Here is a 15452-nt window from a genome sequence, read left to right as displayed (position 1 = left end):
TCCCTCCTGCTTCTTCCCCACACGCTGCCAGTGGAGCTGCTGCCTGGCGGGATGTGCGTGGCCGCTGGCTTTCTGAGCTGGAGCATCCCAACCTCCTGCTCAGCTCCAGTTCAGCCTCTCCCTGGACAGACTGCCCAGGACCCCCGGGCTTGGTCTCTGCCACCCCACTCTCATTTCTCAAAGGGCTTGGCTTGTTCCAGAGGCACAGCAGCCACTGCCTGTTTAACACCAACCACCACAAGCACCAGGACCGACTTTCCCAGTTACATGCATGAAACTGTTTTGTCAGAGGGGCCCGATGCTCCCCTGAGCTGCAGTGGCCTGTGGGCAGCCCCCAGGGCAGGCTCAAGCTCCTGCTCTGCCTCACTGCATGGATGGGCTCTGCTTTGGCAAGCTCTACCCAACAGTAACCCCAAGGTCTGGCTCCCATGAGCTTGGTCCATGGCTAGGCCAGATTCAGAATCTCTCAGCAGAGAGGGTGCTGGGTTTCTCCACACCATTTTACTGGGTACAACACGATAGTCACAGCCTGGAGCACCATGGGCTGCCCAAGATGGGAATAGGACGCAGTGGGGGCCACCCAGACCCACAGACATGCCATAGGCTCAGGGAAAAGCTGTTTTAGTTGCTGGCATCCAAAGGCTGAGGTTTCTACCCATGTTGGTGAAGGACACCCATGCCTTTCCACCAAGCACTCTGCTCCTCTTGGCCTTTGCTTTGGTGCATTCAAAAAGCAAAGCAGGGCTGGATGCTTTATTGTACCCCATCTCCCTCCTGCCAGCATCAGCCCAGGAGATGCTGCTGTCAAAGACAGGACCAGCACACACCTTCCCCAAGGCAAAGGGCTTCGGTACCAAGCCACCTCTTGGCTCCTCACTCCTGTGGTCGTGTCCTGGGGACACAGAAATAACCCTACGAGTTGATAATGGAAAACCAGGGCCCGTGGCTGCAGGGTTTTGCTGCTCCCCATTCAGCACCCCTCACACCCCACAGTGACTTGGGTTTGTAGAGTAAGGGAAACCGAGGTGCGGGGTGATGAAGGATTAGCTGCACAGTGCCGTGCCCAGCCTGGATGTGGGGTGGCCTCTGCCATGGCCAGAATAGCAACGTTAGGAGCTGCTTAGGGCATGTGGCTCCGGGCTGGGCACACAGCCCAGGGTGCACAGAGATTCCTGCAGCCCCAGAACCTGCCTGACCCTGAGCCAGGCACTGCAGGGGGGCTCTGCGGAAGCCCAGCAGTGGCCAGGCTTCCATCCAATGCACAGGCATGGTTTGCTGCTGGGCTCTGGGCTGGGCTCCCAGTGCCATCCCTTCCACTGACAGGCAGGTCCTCTGCCCTCCCACCCTGCTGTGGAGTGAAGCCTGGGACATTCATGGGATGGAGGACTGCAGACCACAGGATGGCTGGGCTCAGGGATGGGTGGATGTTGCCTTCATTGGCTGCACTGTGCAGTGTAAGGGCATCGCATGGTGCCAGTGTTCCCATGAATTACAACAGTCCCACAGAGGCAAACCTGTAGCCTGAACAAGCTGACTCTGAGCACATCAGCAAGCCCCCACCTCCATGTCTCACATGGGCATTGTCTCATCAGGCTCAGTTCAGAGGCTCAGGTCCTCATCAGGATTAGACTCCATGGATGAGGACCCTGCAACCACCCTGGGGACACCATTCTGGGGGCACCAGTGCAGAGATCCCCATTGAGAACCCAGGGCAGAGGTGCCCACCCTTGCCGAGGCGGCAGTGCCAGTGTCCTGAGGAGCCAGGGGTGCCGGGGTCCTTTGAGGTTATCCCGGTGGTCTCCTGCCTCTGCGCTGGGCTCCGCATCAGGTTTCCACCCACAGCCTGGAGGGACCCAAGCTCTGGTGGGTCCGGTGCCAAGCACCTTTGCCTGCAGTGCCCAGCAGTGGGCTGAGCCCAGCCCCAGCAGCTGGCCCAGCCCCGCACATTCTTCCCAGGGCTCCACTCACCCCCTCCCAGCCTTGTCTTTAAAGAGGTTTTATGTTCGGAGATTCCTTGGGCAGCTCCTTCTGCTCGCCCTGGTTTCTGTCCCTCTTTGAAGAGGTTCCAGCAGGGTCCATCAAAGGCCGAGCAGATCTGTAAAGGGGAAACGTGGAACGGTTGCTCTGGCAGCTGCTGAAGCGCAGTTCCGCTGGGTTCGGGCGCCTTTGGCGCTGGTGCTTGTGATGTGGTTTTCAGGGCGGTAGGAAGCTCATCCTCACATTGCTGCCAAAGCCTGAGCTGGGCCCTGCTCAATGGCTACAGCATCCTCACAGCTCCTAGGGACCTCCCACAAAACCCCATGGGCACAACAAGGAGCCTGACTGGGGTTTGCTTTAGGTGGCCATTGCCCAAAGCAGGCTGCCCCAATGTCCCACCAGCCCTACACAACTATCCTCAGTAGTGGGAGCAACTCTCCTGACCATTGAGGCACCCCTGTTCTTCCCCCCATAGATCTGTACTTGATGCTGGTGTCCCATGATACAGAGGGTATGAGGATGGGGTATATGGGAGAGGACGGAGCCCCTCAGATGTGCCCTTAAGGGCTGGACAAGCCTCTCCTCATGGGACAGGGCACCAGCAGCACTACGCTGCAGAGCTGCTCCTTCAATGAGCACCTGGTGGTGAGATCAGCTCCAACCCATCCCTGGGGAGGCAGGAGGGTGCCAGGGGCTCAGCCATCCTCTCCAGTGAGATCCCCCGCCTGCTCCCTGACCCCCAGGAGGAATGTTTCCCATTAGCAGGCTCTGATAAGTGCAGGAAGGAGAATTACTCTCCCTGTCGGGCAGTTTGCTGCAGGTTTCCACACTTCACGTATCACTGCTATCAGCTCCCTGAAATGCACTGGAGGGGAGTGTTGATTAGATAAAGACAATCTGCAGAGGGGCTATTTTGGGCATATTTCCATCCAGTGGGAATGTCTGTGCACAGTGGGGCAGGCGGAGGTGACAGGCCAGCGCTGCCGGTCCCACAGGAGCCCATAGCCCAGCCTGGCCATGCAAGGCTCCCTCCAAAGCAAACTCCCAAAGCCCCACAGCCCTGTCCCATCACAGCAAGGGAGGCAGCAGCCACCAGTGCAGCACAGCTCGCCATGCACCCCTCACACCAGCAGGAGATGGGTGCAGCATCAGTGCCACTGCGGGGACCTCAGAGAGACTCCTGTCGGGCTCGGGATGGGGTTAGCACTGGATCCCCTCATCTCACAGCTCCACGGGCACTTCCCAGCATAAGCGCTCTGCTGCCTGGATGTCCCATCCAGTGCTGGTTGCCCTGTCCTGAGCTGGCTCTCCTCTGGCCAGGGGTGAAGTGCTGCCTCTAGGACCCTTCATGAACATGCATGAATCTGCTGCTGCCATGAGCACCGTGGTGCAGTGGTGATGAGCAGCTCGCCATAGCATGAGGCTTGGGAAGCATGGCTATGCTGGAGGCTGACTCTCCAGACACCAGGGTTGCACTGCATGCAGGATGTCTCCAAAATGAGTATCAGGATTGAGAAGGTACCTGGAAGAGACATGATGTGCAAAATCAGTGTCCAGAGTTAGCAAGTAAGGTCACACGTAGGCATGGAGACAGTGAGGTCGCCTGGAGACAGGGACCATTGGAGAGGCTTTTGTCTGTTTGCTTTGAATTGAGCAGCTTTGAGGTTTAAGGAGCTTTATTCTGGGTATTGCCACTGTAAAGGAATGAAGGTTGTACCAAACACAGCAGAAATCACAGGAATGCCTGAGCCTTCAGTGAAGATACTTGAGGTTTTGGCAATGCACTTCAAAACAGTGAGAGCAAAGAGAATCTGTTCATTTGAATACTTAATAGCACCTTAACTGCAGCTGGCCTGCCAGGACAGACCCTGGCATAGAACAGCCACGGGGAATCATGACCAAGAGCTGCCTTGGAGGCTGCAAGGGCAGTGCAGTGCCTGACCAGAACCAGAGCTGGGATGCAGTTCTGCCAGACGGTGTGCAGGATCTGTCCCTGCAGTGCAATAGCTGCTCACAGACCATCAGTCCTTGGGCTGATCTCATCACAGCCCCCTGCTCTCTCCATCCCCCATGTACCTTTTCCTTTACTCCATGGGAAACTAGACTAGGGTGGTGTCTAGGACATAAGCTGATGGAATTGGCTGCTCTTGGCTGGGACCTGCTTGGCTTTACCAATGTTTCTGTGGCTTGATGAAGGCCATGGCTCAGCTCTCCTGTCCCACTGACCCAGCATTCTGCTCACCTCAAGCTCAGACACTGCTTGGCTTGTCCTCCCCATTGTGCTTGGTCATCAAGTCTCACACTAGATCGAGCTCAGTCTACCCATGGCAAGGGACCATTGCTCACAACGGAGTGGCAGTTCTTCATGGGATCTGGTAGGCTTAGACCTTTCTCAAGACTGGCTGTCATGCAGGAGGGAGCAATGTTCCTGCATGTCATCATGTCATGGCAGGAGACCTTCTCACCTCGCTATGGCCCATCAAACAACACGGGCTTTTCTTTCTCCAAACTTCAATGAAAGTCCAAATCCAGGTTTCCAGCCTCTAGTTTGGATGCATCCTCGTGGGATGCCACCTTGCAGGCTTTGGCTTTCCCTTACAAGATATCCCTGTCCCCAAGCAAAGTCTGTCTCACGCATTTGGGCTCAAGGGTTACCTTGAGCACCAAGGCAGAGCAGCCGAGCTGGACACACATACAGAGCCCATACTACTGCTCTTTGCTGGCCAGAGAAGGAAATAAACCCCCTTTAAAGCTCCCCCAGAAAGCAAGTCCTGGTGTTGGTGGGACTCTTGCCCAGGGGATGAGCTGCCAGGTCGATGCATGGGCAGCATGGTGCTGCTGGGGCTGCTGCAAGGACCTGCTCCCATGGCAGAAGGGATCAGAAGGATCAGCATCCATGGCTGGCTCAGCTCGGCAGCTCCAGTTTGCCTCTCTCCCAGCATGGTGCTATTTATACCTCTCTCCACAGCACTTCATGGTGCAGAAAAGCCTGGTGGAAGAGCTAAGGAAGTGAAATTACTTTGGGGAAGAAATGACACTACCCGTTTATAAATAACCCGGGTTTCATTGATCTTTTAGATGCTCTCTTGGCAGAGAGTCCAATGTCATCGCTCCAGCAATGCAGACAATACTTGGGCATTGTTTTATTCTCAGTTACAGGGAAAAGGACAGCACCAGCTGCCTTTCTATCTTTAGCCCATGAGAGCACCCTTCAATTGTTCTGCACTTCAAACAATAGGCACACGTGTGGGAGGTTTAAGATTGCTGGCCTTACCAGAGCATTTCACATCGAAATACAGCCTTAGAGACAATAGATTTCTTTCATGCCCTGCCTGAAGCTGCTATTTACCCGATAGAGAAGCCAGGGTGCAAGAGCTCTGCCTTGTTCTTGTGCATGCTGGGCCAGTGAGAGGTTCAGCTCCCGAGGGAGCCCTCTGAACCCTCTTCCATGAAAATAGCCCTATTGTTCTCTCTGTATTTGGCTGGTGCTGAGCATCACATCATCCCTCCGCTCCTGGGGTCAAGTTAATGGCTTTGGTATGGCTCTATTGCAAAAATGGGTTGCATTAATGCACCAAGAACCTGAAACACCACAGAGTTGGCCAAAACCTCAGCCTGGGCTCAGCTGGTTTCTTTGCAGCTGGAAGAGCAAAGGAGACTTGGGGGGTTATTTGGTTTGCCCCCCTTACAGGGTGCCAGGGCAAGCGAGTGTGCCTGTGAGCGGTGGAGGAGCCACTCTGTGCAGCAGGGATGGGCAGCCATGCACCCAGCTCTGCCCCAGCCCGTCAGCTGCAGTGGATCAGATGCCAGTGCATACCTCAGCAGTGCTGTGGGCAAAGGATCTGCTTGCTTGCTGGTGGCTCTGCAGTGCCCTGGTGCCCATTTGGTCTGCCTTGCCCAGCTGGGGGGACCTGGGCTGTGCCATGGGCATCCTGGTGTGGCTGTGGCAGTGGGGGGGATGTACCTGCTGCAGAACTCCTGTTTGTGTGTCAGGAGTGAGAAAAGCAGGGTCATGTCAGAGCTATTTATTCCCCCCACGCACCCCACTGTGGCTGATGCTGGATTGAGTTTCAATTGTCTGAGCCCCGGGCAGCCTTGGAAAGGGAACGCGACATCCCAAAGCCACAAAGCCCATCTTTAAAGGCTCTTTCACAGCCAGAGGAGAGGTTTACAAGTATAAAGTGCTTTTCTTTCAACTTTGCGGGGCTCTATTTTTAGCACACAAAGATAATGTCCCAGTTGCTGTTGTTCATCTTTTGTTGCACGTAACATGCCAAATACTTACCGTGTCTGCCATATTCTTTTATCATGTAACCTTCTCCAAGCTGCTCTGTGGCTCTCTTACGTTGCAGCAGAGATTATGGGCTATCTGCACGCACAAATCCTCCCCGGGCTACTGGAAAAGAGCTCATTGTCCAAACTGAATTTGGGAAAGAGAAAGAAAAGGCAAATCACAGCTCTCTATAAAGACCTTCCCCAGCTGGGAGGCTGCATTCATTCTGGGAACTCCCAAGGACAGGGCAGAACCATTTACAAACCTTCTGCAATGAAACTGGATCATTTCTTGCTTAGAAACTCAAGCTTTTTATGCCCTTTCTGAGACTCTCAGAGCAAACATAGGAGGGGGACTCAGGACCCTACCAGGACTGAGGATGGAGAGGGGAAATGCTTCTGTTTGAGTAAACTCTGTCCTTTTGCATAGTCAGTAAAGCTCTTGGACTTTGTTCCTCACTTCCATCCCTTGACCAGTGTGTGGGTGAATCACTTGCCCTGTTATGGGGTCTGAGCAGGCTCCCAGCACAGGGCAGTTTTCCAGCAAGGCAAGACTGGATCATCAGTCCACTTCCAAATTCACAGCCTGGATCTGTATTAACTGAGGTGTGAATCCACAGCTAATGATCAAAAGGACGGCAGAGAGGGAAAAGGAAGAGACAAGGTGGGTGTATTAAAGAGCTATAACCACAGAGCTTCATTTCAGTGACAGAGCAGAGCTAAGAGGCTTGCAATGACCTGGAGAACTGCTGCCACTGGTGATAGGATAAAGAGCCCGTCATCTCCCAGCCTGTCCTGGCCACTGGTGATAATCTGTCTGTGGAGGGCAACCAAGTACCCAGTGCTTGCTGGAGAAACCTCTCCACCATGAACAAGCCTGTCCCAGGGTCAGGGGCTGCCTTTGCACCCTCCTCTTCATGCCTCCGGCTGTGGGTGCCCCTGCCTGGAGCTCTCCCTTGCTGCTACAGGGTGAGGGCATAAGCAGCACATGTGTGAGCTGGCACCCTCCTCATCTGTGCTCTAGGGTAATGCATGTGTATGTATATAGCATAGAATCATGGAATCCCAGCCTGGTTTGGGTTGGAAGGGACCTTAAAGCTCATCCAGCTCCAACCCCTGCCACGGGCAGGGACCCCTTCCACTGGAGCAGCTTGCTCCAAGCCCCTGTGTCCAACCTGGCCTTGAACACTGCCAGGGATGGGGCAGCCACAGCTTCTCTGGGCACCCTGTGCCAGCGCCTCAGCACCCTCACAGGGAAGAGCTTCTGCCTAAGAGCTCAGCTCAGTCTCCCCTCTGGCAGGTTCAAGCCATTCCCCTTGGCCTGTCCCTACAGGCCCTTGTCCCAAGCCCCTCTCCAGGTTTCCTGCAGCCCCTTTAGGCACTGGAGCTGCTCTAAGGTCTCTCCTTCAGGAGCCTTCTCTTCTCCAGGCTGCCCCAGCCCAGCTCTCTCAGCCTGGCTCCAGAGCAGAGCTGCTCCAGCCCTCGCAGCATCTCCGTGGCCTCCTCCGGACTCCATTCACAGCCTCTCTGCAGTCAGATGGGCCAGGGACCCTCCTGTGCAGACAGATTCCAGGGTGAGGACTTGCTGTGGGGCTTGGCACTTGGTGCAGTTCCAGGCTTGGTGCTGCTTTTGCTGCTGGATAGCAGTGGCTCTTAGGGCAGATGGGAAACTGAGGCAAAGGATAAAGCCACAAAGTCATCAGCAAGTCAGTGACCAAGCAAGGAAAGGATCCCCTCTCCCTCCCAGGCAGTCCAACAATGCATCCTACAGCTCTGAGGCATCTTACACCTCTCTTGGGTCACGAAGGACATAAGGATGTCTCCATCCTGGGAGGTTTCACGGCTTGGCTAAGGAAAGCCACAGCCACCCTGATCAGTGCTAGGGATGGTCCCACCGTGAGCAGGAGGTGGGTTAGATATGAGCCCCTTCCCTCACTCATTCCCTGACATGAGGAAATGTCTGGTAGACCAGACAGAAAAGTAAGTATCCACAGGCAAGACATTGGAGTCAATGAAATAATTCACGATTTCCCCCAGTTTCTGAGCATCATATGTGGATTTACTTGTTCTGCTGCTCGTACAAAGCTGCATTAGTGACAAATTAAGTCCAAATAAAGATGTAGATCTGAAGCTGGTGCTCAGCCATTGTTCTGCTGGCCACACACAAACACCACACAACCAGCAATTACTTCAAACCTGCATAATGGAGGTCACAAACCGAGTCCAGACGCACTGTTTTCGTTGGGGCCTCACAGTTACATCATGAATGTGCTGTAAAAATGCTTAAGTAACTACATTACCCCAGTAGCTACCCAAACAATTACCTTGGAATGACAATAAATCTTTTTTATGCTGTTGTGTTGATGGTACCTTACTGGCAAATGAGTTAGAATTGGTTTATTTATCACTTTTATTACACTTATGACACGTTTTACTACACTCATCATAAGGGCAGAGAGTTAGGACTGACAGTCCCTTTGCATATTTAAACAGAGAAGTAGGAAGGACCTGGTTTGGTTTGGATTTATTTACACATAAATCAATTTTATCTGTTGCTAAGCCAGCCACGCTCCTGCAGAACGCCCCCCCTTGATTTGTCACACTGCCATTTCAAGCTCCGTTGCTGGGAAATGAGCATCTTGCAAGTCTACGAAACTGCTCTGAAACCTGAGATTTACCAGATGTACTCAAGTGGGGAGGCACAGAACAGCCCCCAGCCTTGGATCTGTCTGGAACATGAGCAGAGAGCAACCCTATCTGCTGAGGAACCCAAAGTCAGCACAAACACACATCTAAAGAGGGAGAAAAGATCAGCTTGCATTATGCCGTGGGGCATCCCGGAGACTGCTGAGGCCCTGGGAGCCTCCGAACTGCAGCACGGCACATGGCTAGGGACATCCCATGGGACACCGGGGTGCTCTCAACACTGGGAACAAAGGGGGCTGCCAAGGGTTGGACTGCATCCAGGTACCCCTGGCCACCCTGTCCCCAGGTCCTGCTGGTACAGCACAGCAAAGGGATGTGGGCAATGACAATGTTGAAGGAATGCGAAACATGAAGATATTTCCAACACCAGTTCAGTTTGGGCTCTTTATTTCCAACTCCAGGCTTGTAGAGCCCCTGTCTTTCTCTGACTGCAAAGGGCAAATTTCAGCTCCTGCAAAGGCAAGGATGGCACAGCTTCAGTACAGAAGGAGGTCCCAGTGAGTTAACATGGAATCATAGACTCCCAGACTGGTTTGCGTTGAAAGTGACCTCAAAGCTCCTCCAGCTCCAACCCCTGCCACGGGCAGGGACACTTTCCACTAGAGCAGCTTGCTCCAAGCCCCTGTGTCCAACCTGGCCTTGAGCACTGCCAGGGATGGGGCAGACACAGCTTCTCTGGGCACCCTCACAGGAAAGAGCTTCTTCCAATCTAAACTTCCCCTGTTTAAGTTTGAACCCGTTACCCCTTGTCTTATCACTACAGTCCCTAAAGAAGAGTCCCTCCCCAGCATCCCTATAGCCACCGTTCAGACACTGGAAGCTGCTATGAGGTCTCCACGCAGCTTCTCTTCTCCAGGCTGAACAGCCCCTACTTTCTCAGCCTATCTTCATATGGGAGGCGCTCCAGCCCCTAATCATCCTCGTGGCCTCCTCTGGACTTGTTCCATGTCCTTTTTATGTTGAGGACACCAGAACTGCACACAACACTGCAGGTGTGGTCTCACGAGAGCAGAGTAGAGGGGCAGGATCACCTCCTTTGACCTGCTGGTCACGCTCCTTTTGATGCAGCCCAGGATACAGTTGGCTTTCTGGGTTCTGGGCTGCGACTGCACACTGAAGCCGGCTCATGTTCATTTTCTCATCGACCAGCACCCCCAAGTCCTTCTCCGCAGGGCTGCTCTGAATCTCCTCTCTGCCTGGCCTGTAGCCATGTCTGGGTTGGGTGGAGGAGAGATTCGGAGCAGCAGGTAATTGATTAATGCCAGGTAATTGATTAACATCAGATAACTAATATCAGGTCAATTGTGGACCAGCAAACAGGGCGGGGGTGCCGCTGCGCTCCCCCCCGTGGGGCGGGACAGGCAGAGCTGTTAATGAACACGGCGCTCATTGCCTTGAGACCGCACTGCACACCAGCACCCGCGTGACGTCACAACGTGACGTCACATCTCCCCTTGACACCCCCCCTCCGCTCCCGCTACTCAGCCCCGCCCTTAGCGCCTTTTCCCCGCCCCCGCCTGCCTCCCACGCTGATTGGTCAGGTGAGCTGCCAATCCGCGTACCGGGGCGGGGCGAGTGGGGAGCGCTGTCCAATCGCGTGCCGCGGCGGCAGGCAGCTGCGATTGGGACAGGTGAGGAGCCGGTGGGAGCTGCTCCGGGGCGGGGGTCGGGTACCGGGATCCGGGCCCAGGCCGGCTCCCCGCGGAGGGTCCGGTGCTCGGCCGGGGGCCGCCTGCAGCAAGGGCGGGATGTGGCGGCCCAGCCCTGCGCAGGCCGCGGGGGTACTGCATGGGCCTCCGTGAGGGAGCCGTGGCCTCGGGCTGTGTCAGCCCTCGGTGCCGGTCCTGAGTCGTGGCCGGGTGCCGGGGCTGGGCCGGGCCGGGCCGCTCTGCTTACCGGGGCAGCTCCGGCCCGGGTGTGTGACTGTGCTGTGCTTCCGCAGCGCCGGGCATGGCTGCGCCCTGGGAGGACGTGCTGCGGGACAGAGCGGCCATCCAGGAGGCCGCGGCCGTGGCCGTGGACGCGGCGCTGCTGCAGGGCGTGTTGATGCGGACCGAGGGGCAGCCCAACGCCTCCGATGTAAGTGCCAGAGCGCAGGCACGGAACGGATTCGGTCCCGCCGCGGTGTGAGTCAGCAAAGCCGGGGGAGCGCGGGGGGAGCCGGCTGCCATCCCGGGGGCTGCAGCCCGACAACCTGGGGCTGAACTCACCCGCCGTGCTGCTGATGAGTGCGTCTGCCTGAGGCAGCCCTGCAGTACAGTTCTGAGGAGAGGGATCGATCCGGAAGCTTTCGGGATTGGCAGGAGCCTGCATGTGCGGGGTGGTGCGAGTTCATCCCTCACGCAGCCTCTGAGCACCCCAGTGATCCTTTGAATGAGAGGAGCATTCCTTGCAGAGTGCTCCCTGCTGCAAGGCAGCCTTGGCTCCATACCTGGAATGAGGTGACAGGGATGGGGGTGGCTGATGTGTGGGGTTATCTCTGGTGGATCCCTGGCAACTGGCTGGGGTGAAGGTGCTGATGGGGGTCTTGGCCTGCTGGAGATGGATCTGGTGAAGGGTCTCAGAGGAGGATGTACCCCTGGGCAGGAGAGGTGGGACACTGTCAGGGATGGGTCCCTAAGGAGCTTGGGGACAAGCAGGGAGCTATACTGGGACTTGGCGGGGTGCAAGGAGGGAGGTCTCCACGGTGAGGACTGCTCCTTGATGTCAACCCCATAGTCAGAGCTCTGAAGGAACCTCAAAGGGTGAGAGGAAGAGGGAGCTTGGTTGGAGAGGCCAAACACACTGCCAGCGTCCCTTGTCTTGTGTAGAAGTCGAGGGGTATTGGGAGCTTCTCTCTGGTGTCATATTTTGGCTTTGAGGGTGGGCCTGTGCCTGAGCTGTGGGGTCTGGAATCACCCCTGGGACTCAGAGATCAAAGGCAGTGACTGATGGCTGAAACCCAGGACTGGCAAATTCCCCTTTGCTCTGACCCAGAGGCGTTGTGGAGACAGTGCTCTCCGGTTGAAGCAGATACAGGGCATCCTCCACCGGGAAGCACTCACCCAGTTCGAGCTGTGGAGCAGCTGCGCCTGCAGTCCCCATGGATGCTCTTCAAGCAGAGCCCTCAAAAGCCAGGGGTCAGCAGGGTTGAGCCATGTGTATGTCTGTGTGCACCCGGGAGGGCTGGGGGTGGCTTCAGCCCCTCTTCAGTCCTGCTTAGGCTGCACAGACCTGACCTCTCTGCTGCTGCATCTTTGCAGGTGGTGAATTTTGCTCCCTTCACGCTGCTCCCATCTCCAGTACCCCGTGCTCTCTTTGAACAAGCATATGCTGTTCAGCAAGATTTTAACATGCTGGTGGATGCTATTAGTCAAAACAAGGAATTTCTGGAGCATACTCTGGCCAGGTAACACTCTTTCGTGGTGCATTTTAATGAACTATTTTAAATGCAAAGCATTTGCCACCTCTCAGCATTCCCACCTTCTGTCCGTTCATGTCCTTCACCTGAGGCAGGCACTCCTGTCCTCTGCAGAAAGTGTATCTTTTCCTGCATTATTTGTCCTAAGATTAATTCCCGTCAAGTCTCTGTGTTCTGAGGTCTTCTTGGGCCTCAGGAGATGGGACGTCTGGCCGAGAGGTGACTCCCTGCAGTGATCTTCAGTTTTGCCAGTGCTTTGAGGTTGTGAATTCTTATTGTGAGCTTGATAGCCTCTGGGCCTTAAGTTCAAATCGCTGGGTCCAGTAACCACCGGGTCTGCCAGCCGTTATGAAGAGCTGTTTGTCCTCCTGCCATCCTTCTCTCTGCTCAGACACCCAGTGTCCCCTGCTCTCCCAGCCATGATGGGAAGGTGACCCACAAGCTCTGGGTGATGGAGCGACCCTCCCTCACTATGGAACCCATTAGGTTGATCGTTCCATAGGGCTGATGCTTCCACAAAACCCATTTCCCTTCCTGCTATCTGTGGGGGTGCTGCTGGCTCTCTGGCACTAGCACAGAGCAAAGGAGACTTTTCCAGCATCCTTCTTCTGGCCCTTCAGAGCTGTTGAATGCTTGTGCATGTTCCAGAGCTGGCTGCAGCCAGAGCTTGTGGGGACATGCTTCTACCTGTGGTGGAGGAATGCAGCGCCTGGGGCTTGGGTGCATTTGGGTGCCTGCCTTATGCTGCCTCCTCTGCATTGTCTCGGCAGCTCCTTGGGGGTGCTGCTCACCACTGGCTCAGGGATTTGGGATCCTGAAGAAAAGCCAGACCTTCTCTAGCAGGGCCACTTGGTACCATGGTGTGTGGGATTTGGAACCCAAAGGATGGAGATTCAGAGAAGCTTGTGAAGCTTCCTCTATGAGCTGTGCGTGCAGGCCCAGAGGGACTTTGCCATTCCTTTCCTGTGTGCAGAATTCTGCTGCATTCCTTTGCTTTTGCTTGTCTCTTGCCCTGCAAGCGAGTCACCTCTGCACATGGTGCTTTTTGTGGAGTGCAGTGCTGAGCAAAGCGGGTTTGTGTTGTGGTTGTACACCCTTGATGAGGTGTGCTTTCATGGCGAGATGCTAACAGTGCTGCAGGACCTGGTTTAGCCACAGCCCTGCTGTTTGTGCTGGGGAGGGTCCCAGGGAAGGTTTTCTTTGTGGAGAAGTGATTCAGAGAAATCTCCAGGAACTCGCCAACAAGGCTGAAGTTGACAGGCAGGAATCCTTTATTGCAGCATTGGGAGACACGGGGGATAGCTCCTCCTAGCGTGTCTTAGCCGAGCCTCAAAACAGACTGTGATTATATTGTTGCTCAATGTGCATATTCATTAAATGTCATACATATTCATTAGCCATTCATAACCAGAACCGCTTTGCATCATTCCACGCCCATTTTTTACATGCACACAACAACGTGGTCGTGGTCTTTTGGGGGTGGTTTACTTCTTCCAGCAGTCTTCATCACTTCTGGCAGTCTGAAGCACACACAGTAGATAATGCTTACACCAGCTTAATTGCTTCAGTAACATTGCAGACATAATCGTCCTGTCCTTCTACTTAATCAGTTAGCTTAGCTGCAGCCCATCCTGGACATCTGCTAGGTTCAGATACTCTTTATCTACACGTCCTGTTTTTCTATCCTGGTTTTCTTACACTTATTTTTGTACTAAGGTCATAAGGGCCTAAAACTACATCAGCTACAATGGTTTATCTTATACAAGGATTCTCATTATGCTCTCTAGCTGCACTCTGCTAATTTTTCTGTGAAACGTGTACCTCAGTTATTTTCCATTGCTCCTGTTACAAAGCCACAACATTTAACATGTACTTAGTACTTAGAACTGATTTTCTTATTTACGAAGGTTTGTGTTTCATTTTGTGCCTCTGTCTCAAGAGTTAACCTCCTTGTTCCTCTGTGACAGTGTAAGGGGCTGATGTGATGTGTGTTCCTCTCTAGCACCATCAAGGTGGATGACTTCACAGCTCAACTCTTCAGGATCTACACACAAGTTCTGGAGGAAGGCTTGGCTCAGGTACCTGCCAGGAGACCTCAGTGCTCAGTGTCCCTCTGCACCGTGGTGGCCTTGCCTGGGTTCTGTCTGCAGGCTTGCTGCTGCTTGGGACTGTCCCCTGGTCACTCCTGCAGCACAATGTCTTGGGTACAGCCTGTGAGTTTGGGACTTTGCCCTGTTTGATGGTCGTGCCCTTTGGTTAGTGTTGCTGAAAGCAGCCAGGCCTTGACTGGGAGGGTTTAATATGTCTGTCCTCTGGGAGCCTAAGGAAAGTGCAGGGATGTGTTCCACATCAGGACCTGTGCTGGCAGGCTCTCCCTGCAGAACCTCCTTTACTCTAACAAGTGTTAACTCCTTGGAGTGCTAAGGAGGGCTGTGGTTCCTAAGCAAGGGCCAAAGCACCCATGGGCATGGCTTGCAGAGGCTTGCATCAATGTGAAGGTGACTGAATCTGTCCCAGGAATATTCTGAAACAAGGTCGTCAAAGGGATTTGCAATTAAAGGCATCAGGAGCTCCCACTTCACCTCCCCTTTGTTCCAGTCTGTGTTTTTAGGCATAAATCGCTCTGATTACATGTTTGACTCTGGGGTGGATGGGTCACCAGCTCTGAAGCAGATAGAAATAAACACCATTGCTGCCAGCTTTGGAGGCCTCACCTCCCGCACTGTGGCGGTCCATGGGTAAGGCAGCATCTCTGGCCTGTGCTGCAGCAGCTGTATGCATGGCCTGCTGCACAGCCTGCCTCTGCATGCTCCCAGCCTCCTGCTCCCTGTGACTGGCCAGGGGCTGTCGTGGCATTGACAGTGTTCTTTGTTCCACAGGCAGGTATTGAAAGTGCTGGGAAAGCCTCAGGAGGCATCACGTCTGCTGCCCAACAACCCATCCAGAGGCCTTGCCTTGGGTATTGCCAAAGCCTGGGAGCTCTACGGCTCGCCAAGGTAAGGAGAGAGGAGGTGCTGGAGGCTGCTCTTATCTTGTCTGCCCTGAGGATGCACGAGTTTGGGTTTGAAACTGTGCTTTCTGTTTGCAAGACAAGCTG

General features: G+C 54.6%; 1 protein-coding gene and 1 long non-coding RNA gene across 4 annotated transcripts in view; both read left to right on the top strand.

Annotated features, from left to right (window-relative positions):
* LOC133224175 (uncharacterized) overlaps window positions 1-15452 on the top strand; it is a 213371-nt gene that overhangs the window by 147683 nt on the left and 50236 nt on the right. The window lies entirely within an intron of this gene.
* Window positions 10507-15452, top strand: part of GSS (glutathione synthetase) — a 315783-nt gene continuing 310837 nt past the window's right edge. For 2 of the 3 annotated variants that reach the window (XM_061375475.1, XM_061375477.1), the window contains exons 1-6: window positions 10507-10586; window positions 10898-11034; window positions 12198-12343; window positions 14358-14433; window positions 14954-15093; window positions 15235-15351. In XM_061375475.1, coding sequence (XP_061231459.1) covers window positions 10906-11034; window positions 12198-12343; window positions 14358-14433; window positions 14954-15093; window positions 15235-15351 — 608 coding nt within the window. In that variant the 5' untranslated portion in view covers window positions 10507-10586; window positions 10898-10905. The remainder of the gene's footprint in view (window positions 10587-10897; window positions 11035-12197; window positions 12344-14357; window positions 14434-14953; window positions 15094-15234; window positions 15352-15452) is intronic. The other variant, XM_061375474.1, reaches the window with a different exon arrangement.

This window comes from Neopsephotus bourkii, unplaced genomic scaffold (assembly GCF_033783945.1).
Source record: "Neopsephotus bourkii isolate Nb327-2 ecotype Australia unplaced genomic scaffold, CSIRO-AGI_Nbou_v1 NB_1663, whole genome shotgun sequence".
Taxonomy (NCBI): Eukaryota; Metazoa; Chordata; class Aves; order Psittaciformes; family Psittacidae; genus Neopsephotus; species Neopsephotus bourkii.
Note: the sequence above shows the minus strand (reverse complement) of the source record. Positions and strands in the feature narration are given on the sequence as shown.